The sequence below is a fragment of the Eupeodes corollae genome, chromosome 2, assembly GCF_945859685.1.
Source record: "Eupeodes corollae chromosome 2, idEupCoro1.1, whole genome shotgun sequence".
NCBI lineage: Eukaryota > Metazoa > Arthropoda > Insecta > Diptera > Syrphidae > Eupeodes > Eupeodes corollae.
In genome coordinates this window covers 89,793,169-89,809,577 of record NC_079148.1, presented here as the reverse complement: position 1 = coordinate 89,809,577, position 16,409 = coordinate 89,793,169, and the positions used below count along the sequence as shown (strand labels likewise).

The 16,409-nt window shown below is 36.0% G+C and overlaps 1 protein-coding gene across 3 annotated transcripts in view; it reads left to right on the top strand.

Annotated features, from left to right (window-relative positions):
* Positions 1-217: 217 nt before the first annotated feature.
* The window catches only part of LOC129944124 (mitogen-activated protein kinase kinase kinase-like), a 41,114-nt gene continuing 24,922 nt past the window's right edge, over positions 218-16,409 (top strand). For all 3 annotated transcript variants that reach the window (XM_056053320.1, XM_056053319.1, XM_056053318.1), the window contains exons 1-7: positions 218-1,053; positions 10,417-10,912; positions 10,984-11,146; positions 11,220-11,386; positions 11,461-11,636; positions 15,282-15,467; positions 15,537-15,675. In XM_056053320.1, the coding sequence (XP_055909295.1) occupies positions 673-1,053; positions 10,417-10,912; positions 10,984-11,146; positions 11,220-11,386; positions 11,461-11,636; positions 15,282-15,467; positions 15,537-15,675 (1,708 nt within the window). In that variant the 5' untranslated portion in view covers positions 218-672. The remainder of the gene's footprint in view (positions 1,054-10,416; positions 10,913-10,983; positions 11,147-11,219; positions 11,387-11,460; positions 11,637-15,281; positions 15,468-15,536; positions 15,676-16,409) is intronic.

The window sequence follows — 16,409 nt, the reverse complement described above, 5'->3', positions numbered from 1 at the left end:
ATGGATTTCCACACAGGATTTCTGTAGATAGCAAAACAAATCACATTCAACGAACACACCCAACTATTATGTTTCTTGGTAAGGCACCTTACTCTGTTACTCTTTTATAAATCTTAACCATTGTTTCTTTCTATTACTGTCAATCAAAATCCACGTTCGCCAACCCAACAAAATCAAAACACAAAGCAAGAATTTTCTGACATTAGTGTGAAAATAATGGCCGATTAGAATTAATTCCTGAAGAAAAAAAATCGCGAATGATGTTGTCTTGCGATTGAAAATCTACAAAACATCTTCTTATCCAAACGAATTTATCCGAATTGAATTCTAAAGTTCGAAAAGTTTCTCTCCATCTGAGTTAATTTACCCAAAATACTGCGTATTAATGCAGAAAAGTAAATCATGCCTTGTGGTGGAGATGGAGACAGAGTGAACTGCCTTTGCCAAGTGCTCTAGCGATAGCGAATTTATACAAAAAGAAAAAGAACTTAACGCATTGCAAAAAAAAATTTAATGTTTTTTTTTCAATCGCAGTCTCAATCTATAGATTAATAAGCTCGAAGTGAAACGAATTAACTGAAGGCAGTGTTAGATTTTTTTAAAATAAACGCTTGAGAGCTGCGGACGCGGAGAAGTGTAGATGTTTCGGCAAATCTGACCAAACTTCCTCGAATGCCACCGCTAATCCTATTCAACGATCATTGTTCGAGTGGACAAAAAAACCCAACATTGCTGAATGGGACACAGCAACGAGGTGCAACAACAGCTTCTCAATCGGATATTACAATTGTAGCGCCACAAATTCATCAGCAAAAAATGATTTCAATTCGTGAAGAACTGCAGGATTCGGCTAGTATGTCAGCTCCGGGGGCTCCGATGACTGCTGAAAATGGTGCAGTTCCTGATGGGACACTCTGGACTGCTCTGTACGACTACGAAGCCCAAGGTGAAGACGAATTGTCCCTCAACCGAGGGCAAATTGTTTGTGTTCTGTCGATGGATAGCAATATTTCCGGTGACGAAGGCTGGTGGACGGGAAAAATTGGTGATAAGGTAAATTACTATGTGTCTATGCTCGTGGAAAATATACCTACATTCATTTGGTTTAATGATAAATCTAATCGTCCCAAGAAACTGATTTTTGATATTGCAATTTGCAAAGCTTCGCTCGGGAATAGCTTAAAGGGAACCATTTATTATGGACTGAAAATTGCTTAAAGAATCACAAGATTTTGTAAATATCGCCAAAGAAACCAAATTTATTTTATTTTGCTATGAGATAATCTTTCAAAAGATCCAAATTTACAATATCTGACATACACATTTGCCTGGCTTCAATTAAATGAAAACAATAAATATAAAATCTATTCCTTTCCTTAAGTAATAATCTAAAATTAAGAAGGAGTGATTCGTAGTGACAGAATCATACCATACGGTTTTCAACATTTAAAAAGAAACAGGGTTTTTTGAATTGGAGTGAAAAGGGTTTTTATACACGCATGTACATTAAATTTAGTCAAACAAATTATAAAATTTCAATGAATTGAGGGTTATTGGCCAGTTTTTTTGTTGGCATACCGAAATACTGTTTCATACAAGCCAGCTGCTTTGGCACTAAGCGAAACCCAAGTAGGTGAGGATTCTGATCCTGCTGAAATTTGTATTCATGGGTATAGCTTGGTGCCTTTATTCTTTTCCCATCATGGCCTCGCCATATACATTCCAGCATATTTCTCATGTCAAAACTGTTCAGTTAAAAAAAAGAGCTTCTAAGAGAACTGTTTGGCAATACGATAAAGCCAACTGGGACGGTCTCAATAATTCTTCAGGATCTTTAACTGGTCACTATGCTGAGGAAAGCCGGAAAAAGTTCAAACAAGCCAGAGGGGCCTGCAACGCCCATATTCGACGGACCAAATTTTTACATGACCAAAAATTACGGCAAAAAATACTGCAATGTCCCAAAGGCAGTACAATTTTTTTGTCATTTGTAAAAAACATGAGAAATTCATCCTTTTCATCGGTTCCCACGCTCGTTGCCAAGGACACTCCTTTTGTTAGGCCTTTAGAGAAAGCTAATCTCTTTGCTAGGCAGTTCGCCACCAATTCTACGCTGCCAGTGAGTGTTATGAATCCGCCTGTACTTGAGCGAGTTAGTGATTCTATGGGACCAATCTTTTTTCGCACTCGTACTGTGGCAAGAGTTATAAGATATCTAAACACACATAAATCCGCTGGTCCGGATGGTATCCCCGCTGTTGTTCTGAAGAGGTGTTCTTCAACGCTGGCAAAACCACTGCGTAAGCTTTTTCATCTGTCCTACTCCTCAGGTCTCGTTCCGAGCGGATGGAAAACGGCATTTGTCCAGCCTATTCCCAAAAAAGGCGAATCTTCCTCACCCTCTAACTACCGACCGATTGCACTTACGTCCCTTCTTTTCAAGGTCATGGAAACGCTGATTAATTATCAGCTCAAGAAATATCTTGAAGATCGAAAGCTTCTTAATGACCGGCAATACGGCTTTCGAAGCAATAGGTCCACTGGTGATCTCATGGTTCATCTCACCGAACAGTGAAGCAAATCTTAACATCGCTTTGGAGAAAGTAAGATTATTGCACTTGATTTTTGATAGGGTTTGGCATCAGGCTCTCTTATCGAAAAAGCGTGCTTTCGGTTTGTATCAGGGATTCATGCATTCATTGGATTAGTAATTACCTTTCGGTTCGTTCAATACAAGTAGTATTGGATGGATTCAAGTCTGAAAACCATAAAATAAATGCTGGTGTGCCCCAGGGCTCTGTTCTATCTCCAACACTCTTTCTAATTTTTATTATTGATCTCCTGTCTGCCAGATCTAATCCAATACATTGTTTCGCTGACGATAGTACTCTTAGCATTTCATATTCGTTTTCAGACTCACATCCCTCTTCTTCGGATAAGGAACTGCAACGACAAAATATGACAAGCTCATTAAATTCCGACCGTAACAGCATTGTTCAATGGGGATTAAAAAACCGCGTGGAATTTAATGCTTCGAAAACCCAATGATGTCTTGTATCGTTTAAGTGAGATATACCCCCATTGCCATTATCCATGAAGAGCACTTGCATCAATGAGACTGAACACCTCGATATTCTCGGTATGTGCGTCACCAACCACCTCTTGTGGAAAGATCACATACTCTATGTCGCCAAAAATTCCGCAAGGTGTTTGGGCTTCCGTAGGCGATGCAAGAAATATTTCACCCCTTCTGATCTGGCTTTTATCTACAAGACTTACATACGTCCTAAGCTTGAGTACAACTCGCATCTCTGGGCTGGTGCTTCTGCAACTTACTTAAGCCTCTTGGATAGTATTGAACGTGGAGCATTTAAATTGATAGATAATAATATCATCATAAGTTCATTTACTTCGCTTGAACATCGTCGTAAGGTCTCTTGTCTGACCCTTTGTTAACGTTATTTTAACGGCTTATGCTCTAGTGAAATAGCCAGTTGCATTCCTCCCCTTCAACAGTTCAACCGTAATACTTGCTCTTCTAGGAATGCTCATCAGCCCAATTTCTGCCGTACTGTCAAATACAGAGATTCGTTCTTTAGCCGTTTTACGCGAATGTGGAATGCCTTAGTTCGTCAGATGTCGTTAATTTCAAATATAGAACTTAACTTTTCATATCATATAGCTCATATGAATAATGTTAACGATATTGCAAAAACCTTAGGTGAAAATTGTTATATTATAATTTACCAAAATGTAAAATGCCTATTTTCAAATGATGATGAACAATATTTTCCTTATAACGTTACTAAAGATTTTCAATACAATGTAATTGATAGCCTATTGGCTTTAAATATGCATCAAATTAATAATGTTCAAAATTCTATTGGCCAAATTTTATATCTAATTTTCGTTGATAAGAATCTAGAAGCTCAATTAAATGAGGCTAGTTTCCTTTTGGGTGAAAATAGTGTTCATCATAAATCACTTGAAATAAAATTTAGTTTTTCTGTTTTAATTGAATAACAGGTTTGTTCCAATGTTATAGCTCTTGAATATGTTTATAAAATACTGATTTTGTTTCTATGAACCGATATTTTGAAAGCGTAAATTGGCAAATTATTTATAATTGCAGTAATTTAAAGACGGCTTTTGCTATGTTTCGGAACATATTAGATGATGCCATTGCTAATTTTGTTCCTTTAAAAAAATTCAAAAAGGCCAATTTGGTTTAATAAAAGTTTGTTGAGGTTAAAAAATGCCGTAGCTAAACTTCGTAAAAAGATTAAGATTTTGATCTGGGAAAGAGTACCAATTCTTAAGAAGATTTACAAATAAACAATATATTTGGTCTCTTGAGTCGAAAATAAAAACCACTTCGAAGTGTTTTTGGTCATTTCTAAATACTAAAATAAAATCAATCGGAATTCCGTCCAGTATTTCTTACAATGGTAGTTTTTCTGAAAATTTAGAAGATTTTTGTAATAACTTTGCTTTATGTTTCCAATCCAACTTTTCTGATTTGGGTTTAGATTATTATAAAACACTTAGTTTCAATTTTAACACTAATGTTGGTAACCTTTCTTTATCGCCCGTTGATGTATTAAATGTTTTATCGCCGCTTGAGAACAGTTTCTCTGCCGCACCGGACAATATTCCACCTTAAGTTTTGAAACTTTGTAAATATACAGCCTATTCACGTGGATCGTATATTCGATTCACCCATTCGATTCCCTTTTACACTGCCTTTGCATTCTCTTATCCATCGGGTGAACTACATTATCCCAAACCAATTTGACATTCAAATAAACAGCTGTTCATGTAAAAATCTTGGGAATGTTGGATAAATTGTTTTGATTCATACAAAAATTAAGTTTAATCAATCCACCTAAACAGAATAATTTGTGCAATTTTTGGAAAAGCAGTATTTGACTTTTAATTCCAATTTAAAGCAAATAAATAAGAGAATCGTCAAACAGAGAGGTTCGGAGAAATGTTAAAAAGTGTCTTCCTTCCCCTTAAAATGTTAATATTCTTTTATTTATAAAACAAATATTCTAAATTTGAAAATAAATTAGTTTTCACTTACATTTTGCTTACAAAAAATAACAAACCAGACATCAAATGAAAAATCCGCTGCATTTTATGAATTGTATAGAATGAATGCTTTCACGAGAATAGAGGAATAGCACGCAGTATTACCGACGTTACTGACATGCACAGATTAATTTCGAATTAATAGCAGAATTATGACTAGTGAAAATTCAAGTAAAATTCCCCCCGATGAATAGCAGAATAGGCCTGATAACCTTAAAACCCCACTTTGCTTTGTTTTTAATTTTTTAGATACATGAAAACATTCTCTGATAACTCCTTTGCATAAATCTGGATCTAAAGCTTCTGTGGAAAATTATAGACCTATTGCTAAGCTTCGGTTGATCCCCAAACTATTTGAAGCAATTGTTAAAATTAAACTTTATAGGTTAGTACAAAACCATATTTCACTGCATCAGTTTAATAGCTTTATGAGTGGTAGGTCTACTGCAACAAATTTAGCAATTTTTAAAAATTACTGTCTTGGCTGTTTAGAAAGTCGTACTCAAGTGGATGTAATCTACACCGATTTTTCCAAGGCGTTTGATTGACAACATATTGTTCTCTTGAAGAAACTTAATTGCTCGGCTTCCACTCGAATCTCCTAAAATGAATCAGAAGATATTTGGTTGGACGAAGACAATATGTTAAAATTGGTTATGTTCTTTCCAATGAAATACAACATTTTTCCGGTGTACCACAAGGTAGTCATCTTGGTCCACTCCTTTTTATTTTATTTATATATGATTTACCGAATTGTATTAAAAGTTCTAGGTGTCTTTTATATGCTGATGGTCTCAAGATTTTTAGTTCTGTAAGTTCTTCGTCAGGTGCTAGTAAAATTCAATTGGATATTGATAATATTCCGAATTGTATTAAAAGTTCTAGGTGTCTTTTATGTGCTGATGGTCTCAAGATTTTTAGTTCTGTAAGTTCTTCATCAGATGAAAGTAAAATTCAATGGGATATTGATAAAATTACCAAGTGGTGTTTCATAAATGGTTTAAATTTTAATGTTATAAAGTGTAGTATTGTTACATTTTCTAAAATAAAGAATCCGATATGTTTTGATTACAAAATTCGGAATCAGTTCTTAATGAGGTTAAAAAATCAAAAGGATGTTGTTGTGATTGATAATGTTATTTCAAAAGCTAACGTCATGTTGGGATTTATTTCAAGCACTTCTAAGTCATTCGAAGGTCCTTTTACTTTAAAAAATCCTTTTGTATCCCTTGTAAGACATGTACTTGAATATAGTTTCATAATATGGAATTCCTTTACACAATCAAGTATTTTAAGGATTAAAAAGGTTCAGAAGAGATTTACAAAATTTGCTTTACGAAAGCTTTTTAATTATTCAAATTACTATTCACCTTATAAGATGTGCTTTATTTGACTTAAAACCTTTGGTACCTAGAAGGAAATTGTATTCAGTACTTTTTGCTAACGATGTGCTCAACTCTATCATAAATTGTTCATTTTTGTTGTCCCAATTTAATATGTATGTTCCATCTCGGAATTTGCGACCTAGAAATGGTAATTTTCTACATGTTCCTTTTCATAGCTCAAATTATTCGAAACATAATAAAATAACTGCTTCTTGTATTGCTTTTAACGAATTTGAGTACGTAATTGATTTTAATAAAAATAGATTAGGTATTCAGCCTTAGAAAGAGTTATTCTTCGTTTGATATCAGCGCTGGTGTTGTTTTCTGCGTTAATAGCGGAACCTAGGTAGACAAAGTTCTTGACTACCTCAAAGTTACGTCTGTCGATGGTGACGGTTTGACCGAGCCTTCGGTGTTGTAGGTCCTTTCTTGGCGACATCATGTACTTTGTTTTGCCCTCATTAACCGTTAAACCCATTTTTGCAGCTTTGCCTCAAAACTAACAAAAGCACTATTGACATCACGCTGACTTCTTCCGATTATTTAAATATCATCAACATATGCTATTAATTGGACAGACTTTTGAAAGATAGTACCTATATTCTTTTAAGTACGATGTTAAAAAAATCACTTGACTGCGCATCACTTTGTCTAAAACATCGAAAAGTTCTGCTAAGTTGTTTCCAACCCATTGGAGCAGCGTGAATTCTCCTGGTCATCCTGCACAAACGGACGAGTTTAGCAGGGATGCCAAAACTATACGTGGCTCTATACAGCTCGTCCTTGTATATGCGGCCTTGAAAACGATGAAAAGATGGTGCGTGTCGATTTGATATTCTTGGGTTTTTCCAGGATCTGCCGTAATGTGACTGTGGACTTTCCTGGTCTAAAACCACACTGATAACACCTATCAGGTTGCTGACGATGGGCTTTAGGCGTTCACATATTACGGCAGAGAAGATTTTATAGGCGATGTTAAGTAGACTGATTCCTCTATAGTTGGTGCAGTTTAGATGATCTTCTTTTTTCAAGATCGGGCAAACAATACTGAGGTTCCATTCATCGGGCATGCTTTCTTCCGACCATATCTTACAGATAAGTTGGTGCATGCTGCTAACCAACTTATCTCGAGCTGATTTAAAGAGACTGGCAATCAAGCCATCCGCTCCAGCGGCTTTATTAGACTTCGTCTAAGTCGGGGGACGGAATTGTTAGCTTTCGTCGTCTATGTTGAATGGATCATCATCCTGCCTGACAGCGGAATTCGGTTCGTCGTCGCCGTTATACAGTCTGCAGAAGTGGTCTTTCCATATCCTCACCATTGACTGCGGTTCCACTATGATGTTTCCACTTTCGTCTTTGCAGCCCTCGGTTCTAGGTTTATGTTTTTGCGAGTTTCGTTTCACCTGTTCATAAAACTTTTGAACTTCATTCCTGCTTTAAACCTCTCAATATCTTCGACCCCACTTTTCTCATGCTCTTCTTTTTCCTTCTGAGAAGTCGGTGTTCCTCTCGCCTCTTCTGCTCATAGAGCCCATGAGCAGCTCTCGTCCTTTTATGCAGCGCCGCTTTGCATGCCTGTTGTTTGGCTGCATTTGTCAAACCAGGGGTTCCTTGTTGGTAATTGCTTGAAACCCAGCACGTAAGAGGCGGCTTTTCTGCTTGCATCTTGGCAATGTTGCCACTGGTTTTCGATACATTGTGTTGGCGGCAGAGAACTTCAAGAGAGGTTAGTTGTCGGAAAAGGATTTGGGGATCTCTTGCGATTGTAGCCATTCGACGTTATACCTTCTCCCAACACCTCCTTGGTTCTGGAAACCCGAAGTGCTGCAACGAGGTAGTTGTCCGAGTCGATGTTCGCTCATCGGAAAGTTCGGATATCCATGATGCTGGTAGCGTGTCTGGCATCGATCGCAATATGGTCAATCTGGTTGACGGTAGATTGATCTGGAGAACTCCAAGTTCCTTTGTGGATGTTGAGGTGTGGAAAAATGCGTATCGGCTACAATGACGTTTCGCCCCGCAGCAAAATCTATGAGCCTGAATCCGTTGTCAGAGGCGTTGTCTTGCAGCCTGTTCTTCCCGATTATTCCTCCAAAGATGTCTTACCTTCCTAGCTTGGCATTAAAATCGCCCAGGAAAATTTAAATATCGTAGCTAGGACACTGCTCATATGTTTTTTTCTAAGAGGTCGAAGAACATATCCTTGGTGTTGTCATCTTTCTCTTCTGTGGGGGCATGCGCGCATATCAGGCTAATGTTGACAAATTTAGCCTTGATGCGTATGGTCATGAGGTGCTCATTGATGCAACTATAGCTCAAGACGTCTTGCCTAAGTCAGGTTCCAATGACAAAGCCGCATCCAAATAAGAGCTGTTGGTTTTCGTCGTAGCAGTCACCATAGTAAATATCGCAGTTTTTCATCCTCTTTTTTCCGGCCCATCCCATCGTATTTCCTGGATGGCAGTGATGTTTGCTTTATAGCAGTCTAGGGCTTCTGCTTATTCTTCGGCCACCAGTGGTCTGTTAAGGGACCTTACATTCCACGTGCATATCCGAAGTTCGTTGTCCTTAATTCGTTTGCGTAAATTGTCAACAGTAAATCCGTCCGTATCCGAGGCTTTTTGGTGCTTCGTAACTATGAGGCATTTATGTGGCCAGGAAGACACCCCGACGGCACAATCCCCAACCTGGAGGGCCAGATCCTTAGTATAATTCCAAGGACGGGGAGCCGGATAAACCGCTCCTTATAGACCTGACCTCCGAATAAATCGTAGACGCCCTATAAAGTGATCACTAAGTACTTCAACCTTACTGGAACTGTAGACACCACCGTTGATTCCATCTCGGGAATTCCTCCGCTGCCGGCCATCTTGATAAGGAGAGGTGCCTTAGTGGAAACACATCTCCCTTCTCTCTCGTTTGCTGCCGCCAAAAACTTTCTACTGGGGTTAGAACTATATCTCCAGTTGAGGTTCACCACGGGGAGGTTAGAGTAGGAGGTGATAGACAGAGGTGGGTTTTAAGAAAAACCTGTGGACGCTTGTGTCCATTTGAACACCCAAAACCACTTCTGCTTGATCAAAATTTTGTAATTTATTAAAAGGCATTCATTTTAAAGATTATTTAAGTCTACTAAACACTTGAATTTAATCGCTTTTTTACCTTCTTGTTTTCTGATTAAAAGATTAGAATTTTGAAACTATAAACATTTTATGTTATGTTTTCTTTGTGAGCCTTTGCAATATATCAATCTGGCACCAATATTAGAGTGTCATGAGCAAATATGGCTATAATAGCATGGATAAAACCACTAAAACGATATCACGCCTTCTGATTTCTTTAATTCTGAGTAATTTTTGTCAGACCGTGCTTTAAAGAGTCGGTTTGTAACAACACATTTGTGTATCTCGTAGTACTGCCTCGGACGGTACCTATACACTTTGTACTGAAGTCTTAAAGTGCCAAACCTTTTCAAAGACTTGAGCAACATGTAAGAATATAGCCGAGCTTGTTTTTTTTTTAAATGAATAATCAAATGATAATTCGAAATTAGTCCTTTTTCTTCTCTTATTTTGTTGAACCTTTTCAGAAGCAGTTCTTTGAAAAATGTTGTCATGATTAGTATAAGCGGTGGTGATCTATAGGATGTTACTTCTGTGGGTAGCTTACTTTGTATGAAAATGACTTTTAGCAATTTTCAATGCTGTGGTTCATATCTTAGTTTTAAGCATGCGTTTATTATAAATTAGATTCAAAAATGATGGATTTTTCCTCCACACACAATTAAACGTACTCTTAATTGTCAAAAACTTGCCTGAATCTATCCTCAAAAATTCTCAATATTAGAACGCATATGCACACACAAAGCTCCATGCTCTGACTAAAATTTAATTTCATTAAGATTATTTAAATAAACTAATTATATTTTTTTCAGGTTGGAATATTTCCTTCAAATTTTGTCACAAACGAAGATCCAATGCTAATAAATGCGCCCTCAAGCATTGGTGAAATTCAACCCCTTGAAATTGCATACGAAGAATTAGACGTTCAAGAAGTTATCGGAGTTGGAGGTTTTTGTAAAGTTCATCGTGGATTTTATGGCCATGAAGAAGTTGCAGTTAAAGCTGCTCGCCAAGGACCAGACGAAGATATAGAAATAACAAGAGAAAATGTTCTACAAGAAGCAAAGCTTTTCTGGGCTTTAAAACATGAAAACATTGTTGCATTGCGTGGAGTATGTCTGAAACCACCAAAACTATGCCTTGTTATGGAATACGCTAGAGGTGGTTCGTTAAATCGTATTTTAGCTGGCCGAAAGATTCCTCCACATGTTCTTGTGAATTGGGCAATCCAAATTGCTTGCGGCATGAATTACCTTCACAACGAAGCTCCACTTTCCATTATTCATCGTGATTTAAAAAGTTCCAATGGTAAGAATCTTTATATTTAAAAAAAAAAAAAAACAGAAAGTTAACACTTTTTAAATCTTAATCTATTGCAGTTTTGATATTCGAAGCAATCGAAGGTGATAACCTTGAAAACAAAACTCTGAAAATCACTGATTTCGGTCTAGCTCGTGAACTTTACAACACAACAAGAATGTCGGCAGCTGGAACATATGCATGGATGCCTCCTGAAGTAATCATACGTGGTATTTATTCCAAGTATGTTAAATAAGTAGTTTTTTATTGTGGCTGTGAGAGAATTTAAAGCGTTTCTTCCTTAATCTTCATTTAGATCTTCTGATGTTTGGAGCTATGGTGTCCTGTTATGGGAATTAATAACAGGTGAAACACCATACAAAGGTTTCGATTCCTTATCTGTGGCTTATGGTGTTGCTGTTAATACATTAGCTCTGCCGATACCAAAAACCTGTCCGGAAGCATGGGGAAAACTTATGAAAAGTATGATTACGTCATGATTCTGGCGTTTAATTTAAATCTTGTACTCACATTAAATTTGATCCAATCTTTTTAAGGTTGTTGGGAGAATGACCCACATAAAAGGCCTGGTTTTAAAGATATTCTTATGAAGCTTGAAGATATCGCACGATCTGGTTTCACACAAACGCCACAAGAATCCTTCCACACCATGCAAGATGGTTGGAAGAAAGAAATCGCCGAAGTTCTCTATGAATTGCGCATGAAAGAAAAGGTATTTTATTTTATTCATACTAATTGTTTGAATTCTTTTCAAACACAATAAATTCCAATAAATTATTTTAATTATTTTATAAGAAATCATGTTTTGAATAGTTTCAGTTTCAGTTTATTTATTTATTGTTGAAAGTTAAGATTTGATGCTTTGTTTTTAAATACTTAGTTTATTTTATCGTTATCAAATTGTACAAATTTGTATATGTTTGATGTATTAAAAATAAATGTTATTACTGTTACTGTTCAGAATCTTAAAACATCAGGTTATGGGCCTTATCACGATCTAAATACAAAATAATAAGGAAATTTGAATTGAGAAAAGATGTCTGAAACTAAATTCAGTATTGAAAAGCTTCGGGGAAGCGAAAACTTCGAAGACTGGTGATTTTCTGTTGAAGCTTATTTCAAAATGAAAGGACTTTGGAAGGCTGTTTCTGATGTTAGTGAGACCGAAAAGGATGCAACGAAGCTCTTAAACGCAAAATCGGAGCTTATATTGCTTGTTGAAAGATCCATTTATCCTCATATAAGACATTGCAAAAGCGCTAAGGAGATTTGGGATTCTCTCGATGTTTTAAATACATCGTGCAAGCTCAGGTCTGTTGGTCTTAACCTAGATGAAGAATGGATAGGATCAATGCTTTTAGCTGGTCTTCCCGAAGAATACAAGACAATGATAATGGGAATCCAAAGCTCTGGGATTCTCATTACAGGAGACAGTATTTAAACCAAACTTTTTCAAGCCGTTAATTTGGATTTGAACAAGAAAAACTTTGGGGATAAGAACTTTAAGGGTCCTAAATGTTACAACTGCAACGAATTTGGCCATATTGCTGCTAAATGTAAAAAAAAAGGATAAGAACCATCAAGAAAAGTTAGGCTGTTTCTCCGTCACGGCTCTTGACAAAGAAGAATGGTATTTCCACTTGGGTGCGCCAGCTCACATGTTCTCAAATATTGCATGCTTTTCAAGTAAGATGGAAAATCTTAACTCTGAAGAAATTGTTGCAAATAATTCAAAAATGCAAGTCCAAGGTATAGGTAAAGTCGATATGAAGGTATCTATTGGGAAATTCAAAGAAAGTGAGGTTGAATTTTTAGAAGTCCATCACGTTCCTTACTTATGCATTAATCTTTTATCTATCTCGAATGATTTTTTCCAAGAATGGATGTTTAGTAAAAGACCAAAGGGGTAATGTTGTTGCAACTGCAAGCTTGGTGAACAATATGTTCCGACTTAACAGACCAACCAACCAAAGTGCATATGTTACAAAAAATGCAGCTTCACACTTTGAACTTTGGCACAAGCGTGTTGGACATCCAAGTATTGAAACCACACAAGCTATGATTCCGAAAGTGGTGCAGAATATTGATTGCGATAGTTCAAAAATCAATTGCATCACATGTATCAAAGGTAAAATGGCATTCTTGCCGTTTAACTCAATTGGTACTAGAGCAGAATCAATATTAAAACTAAAGTAATACAGATCTTTGTGGTCCGATTGAACAAAAATCAATTGGAGGTTCAGAGTACATTTCTTCTTCTATTCATTGATGATTTTTCAAGGAAAGACTTTGCGTTTTTCATTAAAAGCAAGAATGTGGAAGAGGAAAAGTTCCTTGGGTTCAAACATTTTGTAGAAAATCAGACTGGTAACAAAATATAGGCCATTAGAAGCGACAATGGAAAGGAAAACTACAATTTTAAGAAGAAGAAGATTCTAGCAGATGCAGGCTACAACAAAACGGGTTGACAGAAAGAATGAATAAAACCATAATCAAAAAAGCGCGTTGTCTTCTCATCGAGTCTGGTTTACACAAACGTTTTTGGGCTGAAGCTGCAAATACGGCAGTTTATTTAACGAACAGAACACCTTGCAAAGATACAAAAGAAAAAACACCTGAAGAAATCTGGAGTCTAAGAAGAGTGAATCTGCAGCATCTTAAAGTTTTCAGTTGTCAAGCAGTTATTCACATTCCAAAAGAAAAGCGGAAGAAACTCGATGCCAAAGGAAAAGAAGTAAATTTTATCCGATACTGCACAGGCACACACTCAAAATCATATCGCTTCTATGAAAAAAGAAGTCATAATAAGTCGAGACGCAGTTTTCCATGAGCAAATCTTTCCAAAAGATGGTGAGACAAACGATACATCTTATTGTGATATTTTTATAGGAATGAAGACGAAATTCCATCAGTGAATTCTAGCAATGGAACACCAATCGAAATAGGTACCGAAACGGCAAGTGAAAACAGTTTTTTGGATGCCCAAGATGATTGAATTGTTGAAGAATCTTCAGATGGGATCATATCTCAGAGAGGAATAAGACAATCTACCAGAATAAGAAATCCACCTGAAAGATACAGTTATCTATCGTACGTGGCCAGCAACAATGATGAAGATCCAAAGACAGTCGCTGAGGCAATGAAGAGCGAACATATGTCTGATTGGAAAAAAGCAATAAATGATGAAATAGTTTCTTTACCAAAAGGAAAGAAACCCATAAATTCCAAATGGACATTTAAGACGAAAAAAGATGCATGTGGTAATGTCGAAGAATATAAAGCTAGATTAGTCGTAAAGGGGTATTCGCAACATCAAGGGATCGATTATCAAGAAATATTTACTCCCATCGCGTCGTAAGATACACATCCATAAGGGTACTTTTAAGTTTGGCTGTACGTAATGATTTGGATATCGATCAAATGGATGTTGTGACTGCTTTCCTGCAAAGTGAATTGAACGAAGAAATTTACATGAATCTCCCTGAAGGTTTTGATAATAAACATATCAACAAAGCAAACACGAAACTGATTACATGAAAACCGTTCCATATCAAAAAGCTATTGGAAGAATTTTATATGCAGCACAAGTAAGTCGTGGAAGCTTTATCAAGTTTTAATAATAATCCTTCAAAATCTCATTGAATAGCGGTTAAACGAATTTTCCGTTACATAAAAGGAATAATAAATTACAAGCTAGAATACACTCGAGACATTGCAGGATGTTTAGAAGGATTTTCGGATGCTGACTGGGCTAGTGACTCAGATGAGAGAAAATCAACTACATGTTATCTCTTTAAATACCAAAGAGGACCTATTTCGTGGAATGCAAAAAAACAACCTACTGTCGCTCTCTCCACCTCAGAGGCTGAGTATATGGCCTTAGCCTCGACATCTCAAGAAGCACTTTGGCTTCAATCTTTATTGCGAGAACTAATTAATTGGAATCAAGAACTTATATTGCAATGCGATAACAAGAGTGCAATAAACATATCTAAAATCAACGTTTATCACGCACATTCAAAGCACATCGATATAAGGCATCATTTCATTCGAGATCTTATAGAAGATAATAAATTAAAAGTAGAATATTTGAGAACCGATGAGATGCCTGCTGATGTTCTAACCAAAGGACTCCCTGCTACAAAACATAACAACTGTTGTACTCTCATTGGTATAAAAGTATACAAATCTAGTGGAGGTGCTGAAAGTTGAGATTTGATACTAGCGTTATCAAATTGTACTAATTTTTATATGTTTGATGTATTGAAAATAAATATTATTACTGTTCAGAATCTTAAAACATCATTTATAAAGCTTACAATAAATATTATGTATTTTTTAAAATATCAATTAATAGGAATTGCGCTACAAAGAAGCAGAACTTTTACGCGTTCAAATGCAACAACTTGAACAAGCCAAAGATTTACAACTACGCGAACAAGAGTTAATGGCACGTGAGCTAGAGTTGATTGGACGCGAATTAATAGTCCTACAAAACACTCCAGTGCCAAAGATACGAAAAGGTCGCTTCAAAAAGCTTAAGGTGATTTTATTGTTTTTTGGTCTTTCCAAAGAAATATATACAAATTTAATTTTTTTCTTTTTTGTTTAGCTTTTGAAACGCGAACCCGCTCAAATATCACTTCCCATTGATTTTCGACATACGATAACGACGATACGAGATAAGTCGCGAGCTCGAACAGACACGCCCCCTGGATCGCCGGCGATATCAGGTCTTAGGATAGTTGCACGTAAGTAAACATTTAGAATATTCTGGTATATGTTGGAATTGTGTTTAAAATGTACATTAAAAAAATGTTTTATCAAAAATCCAACTTCCCCAAGTTTTCACATAATCGCTTTAATAAGCAAATAATTGAGTAACTATACATCACGATGCATGTGTACTTAAAACTTTAGTTCATTTATTTGTTTGTTTTTTATTTCTGCAATTATTTAGAAAACTATTGTCGATGTTATTCAAAAAATGCATATTATGAGTTTTGTTTTGTTGATATTTTTTTTAATTTGTTTGTAAGTTTTCCAAACCAAGAAATTGGTTTTTATTTTAGTAAAGACATTACTAGCTTTTAAATGCAAGAAAATCTTATTTTTGATTATTAGTTTCAGCAATTTTATTGTTTCACTTTTAATTTACAAACAAACATACAAACTAAACATTATATTAGAGTTAATTAATTAAGAAAAAACGATAAGGCGATTGTATTGCTCAACATAACATATGATGCTAAAAAGACGCTAGAATAAATTACTTTTAATAATCCAAAAAGCCTCCAATGTTTCAAAGAAATAAGTAATCAATTTACTATAAGAAAAGCTAACAATTTGATTGCGTTTGATTGAGACAATCCTTAAAAAAATTAATAAAATATTCCTCCAAATCAAATCAAAACAAAACGAAACCTCACATAATAGGCATTGTAATCCTTGTAAAACATTTAACCTTTTCATAAACAGTCAAAAC